This window comes from Lolium rigidum, chromosome 6 (assembly GCF_022539505.1).
Source record: "Lolium rigidum isolate FL_2022 chromosome 6, APGP_CSIRO_Lrig_0.1, whole genome shotgun sequence".
Lineage (NCBI taxonomy): Eukaryota > Viridiplantae > Streptophyta > Magnoliopsida > Poales > Poaceae > Lolium > Lolium rigidum.
The window spans coordinates 143,636,853-143,642,942 of record NC_061513.1 but is presented as its reverse complement, the minus strand read 5'-3'; the positions used below and the strand labels follow the sequence as shown (position 1 = coordinate 143,642,942).

The 6,090-nt window shown below is 49.6% G+C and overlaps 1 protein-coding gene across 1 annotated transcript; it reads right to left on the bottom strand.

The window, feature by feature from the left end:
- Window positions 1-811: 811 nt before the first annotated feature.
- On the bottom strand, window positions 812-3,238 carry LOC124659630 (putative receptor protein kinase ZmPK1). Its single transcript, XM_047197464.1, has one exon. The coding sequence runs from the start codon at window positions 3,236-3,238 to the stop codon at window positions 812-814; it is 2,427 nt and encodes an 808-aa protein (XP_047053420.1).
- Window positions 3,239-6,090: the final 2,852 nt, after the last annotated feature.

The window sequence follows — 6,090 nt, the reverse complement described above, 5'->3', positions numbered from 1 at the left end:
GACGACGTTGCTAGGCTAGCAAGCGGCACGAGATGCGGCGGACATTTCGGCTAGTCCCTTCTTTAATTCTAACCTATTCTGCAACTACTTTTGCGCTGATTTCTCTTATGTGGAACTAAATGCGGGTGCCACTTGCAACCATACCGCTTCTGCAACCTTGAAGCATCGTTTTGGAGAACCTTGTTTGCTATCTAGGTATTGGCATCACCTGTGATGCTCTTGCTGCCGCGAATCTCTGGTTATTTCGGCGGGGTCTTTTGTTTTATTTTTTTTCTTCTTTTGTTTTTTTTGGATGTGTGCATCTTGATGTCTAGACTCACTTGATCTAAACATTATGTAGTTGCAGAAGCGGTATGTTATTCATGTTATCTTGATATTAATATATTTTCTTTATTAAAATATATATAAATTACACGGCATAATAGACATATTGGTATTAATATATATTCTCTTTATTGGGGTGTTTTTTGTGAGAACCTTGGTTGGAGTCTAGGGGTCGTCACCAGTACTAGTGGTGCTTTTGCTGCCGCGAGTCTCCGGTTTTTTCGCTGGGGTCTTTTGTTTTCCTTTTTTTTGTTTTTGTTTTTTCGGCCATGTGCATCTTGATGTCTAGACTCACTTGATCTAGACTTTATGTTGATATTAATATATTTTCTACATCGAAAATATATAAATTAGATAATATAATTTACATAGGGACAAGAAAGGTACAATGGGCGCTTTATTAATTTAAAGAAGGGCATTCTATGCCTTTTATCTAAAAGCAATTAAGCCTAAGATCGGACGGAGGAAATGCAGCTTGATATTGAAGTCATGACACGTAGGCAGGGTGCTCATCCTCGTCATCGCACGCCGTAAGAGCTTTGGAGATGTCATCCATGGTGGGTCTGCTGCTCCTCTCCTCCATGCATGACAAGGAAATCTTCACCATTTCCATTGCCTGGCGAGGGTGGAACTGCCCGTTCAGCCTAGTATCCACCAAGGACCCAATGTCTCCACTCGCCACTACCTGCTTGAGCGCCTGCGCGATCTGCCCCATCTCCAGCCGCTCCTCGCCGTCCGCCGTGGTCTGATCTGAGATCCGGGTCCCGATGACGATCTCCAGCAGCACGATGCCGTAGCTGTACACGTCGACCTTGGCGTCCACGGGCTGGCCGAGCGCCCACTCCGGCGCCATGTACCCCGTGGTCCCTCTCATATGTGATAACTGCACGCCGTCGCTGGCCGCGGCGTCCCTCCCGGACAGCTTGGCTAAGCCGAAGTCGGCGATCTTGGCGTCGAGGTCCCGCGTGAGGAGGATGTTCTCCGGCTTGACGTCGCAGTGGATGACCCACTCGAGGCACTCGTGGTGGAGGTAGGCGAGGCCCCTGGCGGCGCCCAGCGCTACCCTGAACCGCTCGGCCCACGACAGGGACCTGCCGATGATGTGCGTGCCGAAGAGGTGCCGGTCCAGCGACTCGTTCTCCACGTACTCGTACACCAGCATCCTGTGCTTGCCCTCGGAGCAGAACCCCCAGATCCTCACGAGGTTGATGTGGTTGATCCTCCCGAACACCGCCACCTCCGCCCAGAACTCCTCCTCTCCCTGCACCTGCACGTCCGTCAGCTTCTTCACCGCCACCACGGTGCCCTCGTCGAGCACGCCGCGGTACACCACGCCGGACCCGCCGCGGCCAAGCTCCTCCTTGAAGTTCCCCGTCGCGTTCTTGAGCTCCTGGTACGAGAACCGCCTGAACTGGGTCGCCATGACCAGCCTGTAGCCTGCCTGCAGAGAGCTAGGTATGCTGTGATGGCTGGACAGGAACCACCACCCTGCGGCGAAGATTAGGAGCTCGAGAAAGCCCAGCACCGCGGCGAACGAAAAGAAGTAGGCCCACTTTGGCCCGCTGGCTGGTCTCCCGTACGTGTCCGCGTATCCTGGGACGATGGCCGGACTAGTGCCGTTAGGCTTGCAGGCGAGGCCCTTGGCGGCTACCAACGGCAGCGCCGATGCGTTGACCTTGCTGGGCACCTTGAGGTAGATGCTCCCGGGGAAGAAGGAGGACGTGTAGCCGTTGAACAGGACGCCTTTTGGGAAGCAATTGCCCACACCATCCATCCTGTAGGAGAAGGCGGTGCAGGAGCACATCTGCAGGCAGATGTTCATGCAGCTCTCGAAGGTGACGGACTTGTTGAAGGCGAGGTCGTAGCCGTAGAAGTCGGTGTACGCCACCTTGACGAAGGTGTACTCCTCCGGCACCCCTTGGCTGCAGTTGATGGCGGTGTAGGCGGGGAGGCTGAACGTCGGCTTGCATCCCTTTCTCCAGTCCCGGCGGTCGGCCATCTCGTACCCCGGCGCGCACGAGCATCGGAGGGACGGCTGGTACTCGCAGAGGGCGTTCTTGCCGCACAGCCCGTGTACAGAACACGGCTTCTGCAGCGCCACCCAGGTGACCGTCCAGACACCGGTCGCGTTCACGAGGCTGTAGAGTCGCAGGTTGCCGTCCTTGTCGATCGTTAGCCGTCTCTTCACGCCGGGGGAGCCCAGGTCGGATGCTTGGAAGCGCAGCCCGTCGCTGGAGCGGAACGCGCCCGCGTCGTTGAGGATGCCGAACCGCGAGCTGTTGTAGTTTGTCCGTCCGCTCCCCCAAATGCCGAGGTCTGGGTCCGGCCAGTAGATGCTGGCGATCTCCGGGCCGTCGTACAGGAGCCGCAGCACGTTGTCGTTGTCGTAGTAGAAGGTGTAGTAGCCGGCCACCAGCTTCGTGTCCTTGGACATCGCCTGCGACGGGAGCAGGGTGTCCGTCGGCCAGTGGAAGCTCTGCCACAGTGCGTGGCCGGTGGACGGGTCCGTGATGACGAGGTTGCCGGTGTCGTTGAGGGAGACGGTGAGCTGCCTGTTACCTCCCGTATTGGTGTCCCACACAGTGGTCCCGTTGGCGTCGGCCAGGGCCAGCTCGCCGTCGCGGCTGAACGAGACCCTGGATAACCGGCCGTTCACAGGGGCGCCGGGGTTGGCCGACCAGACGGCGGTCTTGTTCTTGGTGGCGGTGAACCAGATGGAGAAGTAGAAGGCGTTGTCGCCGGCTTGGAGGAAGCCGCAGGAGAAGGTGGCGTCCGGTGATACGAGGAAGGGCCTCGCGTGGTCTTCTACTGACAGGGATGACCCGGTGCCCAGTGTGTGTTGTGCTGATGCATAGCATTGCAGCAGAAGAAATGACATCAGTGGAAGAAGGACTAGACTGGAGAAGCTGCCCATCGTGAATGCTGCTGCGATAGCTGTACAAGGACGATCGACTGCGGAAGCAATAGGACAAGGATGCGCGCATGTGCTATTTATATTGCACTTACGAGTTAGTTAAGCCAGATTACTGGTGTTCTTTTAGTAACATTTTTTCATTCTATGCTTGCTGTGATGAAATTATTGAGCTCCCTCTCATTGACAGTGCCACCCAGTTGACCCAACCATCTCATCGATCCAGACGCAATTATTTGGGAGGAGATAAGGGGTACATGTCCACTTTCGTTCCTATGGGAGGAAGAGATGTACAAAGACAAGGTAATTGATGCAAAATGTTGTGCACGAATCTTGAAACGTCATAGGCCGATAGGCCAGGGACGCCCACGCCTGTGTAGAAAAACAGTGTTCTCTCCCGAAATGAACGCCGTTCACCCAATAAGTTTCTATGAAAACCGTATGTGAGTAAGTATACGTTTTCCTTTTCTGGAAGTCAAATGTTTTTAGATTTGATCTAAGTATTACACAAAAATAGCAACATACATAAAATCAAATACTATATTATTGAACTACATGTCAAGATTAATCTAGCGATATTAATTAAGTGTCATAAATGTTATTAGTTTGACTTAAAACATGTCTTAACGTACACTTATTTAAGGACGAAGGGAGTACGTTCATATTCACATAAAAAATGCATCGAGTTTTGGAGAAACTTAAAGAGGGGTTGACCTACATGCTGATGCTGCAGCCTTTTTGTTAAGTCACTGTCATGATCTATAGGAGATGGCTGATTGAATCGGCCGGGAACAGAAGGTTGTTGGTGAGAAGCCGCCACACCATATTCCTTGAGCTATTATTCAAGGACATTAAGTGACGGGCTAGAATTATTTAGCAAGCTTAAATTGTTACTGTATTCATTTTATTATGTATGTTGGTTTGCCAGTTGCACCCCTAGCTACAATTGGTTAATTAGCCGCCTGGCTGATGCTGGCAGTGATACATGCATGTTTATATTTCATTACCGACTAGGCTGCTAACATGAGATATGTAGCATCCTGATGCTGCCCGGAAGTTTCATCCATAATATATAATATCATTCTTGATTCTGCCGTGCAAAGTAAACTAATTTTTTGCTATTTTAGGTCCATGTGCCCGAGCTCGATGCTGTAAGATCAGGTAGATTGGAACTACTCGGATAACCGAGATTGGTTTATTTCATGCATATAGGCGGCTTACAGCATGTATTTGATACGGACTCTATGTCCTATACAACTTGTGCAACACGTTGTTTAACACCCTTCCTTAATCACAACTCACTAAGTTGAGATTATGTCTAAATTCTAAAAAGTTTCTAACCGGGAGTGGCTTTGTGAAGCCATCTGCAACCTGATCTTTAGAAGGAAGAAATCTGACTTCTAGTTCCTTCTTTAACACTCGTTCTCGAACAAAGTGAAAATCTATCTCAATATGCTTGGCTCTGGCGTGAAACACTGGATTTGCTGACAGATATGTAGCACCTAGATTGTCACACCACAATACTGGTATCTGTCGAAGCTTCACTCCCAATTCCTTGAGAAGAGATTGAACCGATATCATTTCTGCAGTTGCATTGGCCACTGACTTGTACTCAGCTTCTGTACTTGACCTGGAGACAGTAGCCTGTTTCTTTGCACTCCAAGAAATCAGGTTAGGGCCATAGAAAACTGCAAAACCTCCAGTGGAACGGCGGTCATCAACACAACCAGCCCAGTCAGCATCAGAGAAAACACTGATAAGCGTGGATGAGGACCTCATAAAAGTAAGTCCAATGCGCAGGGTACTTTTAACATATCTGAGAATTCTCTTTGCACCAGTCCAATGAACAGTAGTAGGAGCATGAAGATACTGACAGACTTTACTGCATAAGAAATATCTGGCCTTGTAAGAGTTAAGTACTGCAGAGCACCTATCATACTCCTGTAACTTGTAATGTCTTCAGGACCAAGCAGGCTACCTTCATGTGCAGTTATTTTTTCTGATGAAGATAAAGGCGTAGGACAACCAGTGCAATCCTTCATACCAACCCGGGCTAAAATATCCTGAGCATACTTGGCTTGATTCAAAACTATACCATCATCAACTTTGTGCACTTCCATACCCAAGAAGTAATGAAGATCACCTAGATCCTTTAATGCAAAGTCCTTGCTTAAATCTCGAAGAAGAGCATCTGTTGCTTGCTCAGAGGAACTAGCCACAATGATAGCATCAACATAAATAAGCATGAAAATAGTGACTCCAGACTTGCGGTATATAAACAAAGAAGTGTCAGACTTAGACGATTGAAAACCAAGTGACACCAACTTTGAACTCAACCTGGAGTACCAAGCACATGGAGCTTGTTTCAGCCCATAGAGTGCTTTGTCAAGTTTGCAGACATAGTTTGTTTTCCCCTGTCTTCATAACCAGGTGGTTGTCTCATGTATACTTCCTCTTCCAGAACACCATGAAGAAACGCATTCTTGACATCAAGTTGTCGCAAAGTCCAACCCCGAGAGACTGAGATGGCTAGAACAAGTCTGACAGTTGTTATCTTGACCACTGGGCTGAAAGTGTCCTCATAGTCAATGCCATTTACGTTGCTTGAAACCTTTGGCTACCAGACGAGCTTTGTATCTATCAATGGAGCCATCAGCTTTACGCTTGATTTTGTATATCCGCCTGCAGTCAACAACATTCTTTGCAGTGTGAGAGGGAACCAAGTGCCACGTCTTGTTCTTCATTAAAGCGGAATACTCCTCATCCATGGCATGATGCCAATTTGGGTCACTGAGAGCTTGCTGCAAGGTACCTGGCTCATCAGTAGTAGCGGACATGCCCCAGCGAACGGTACC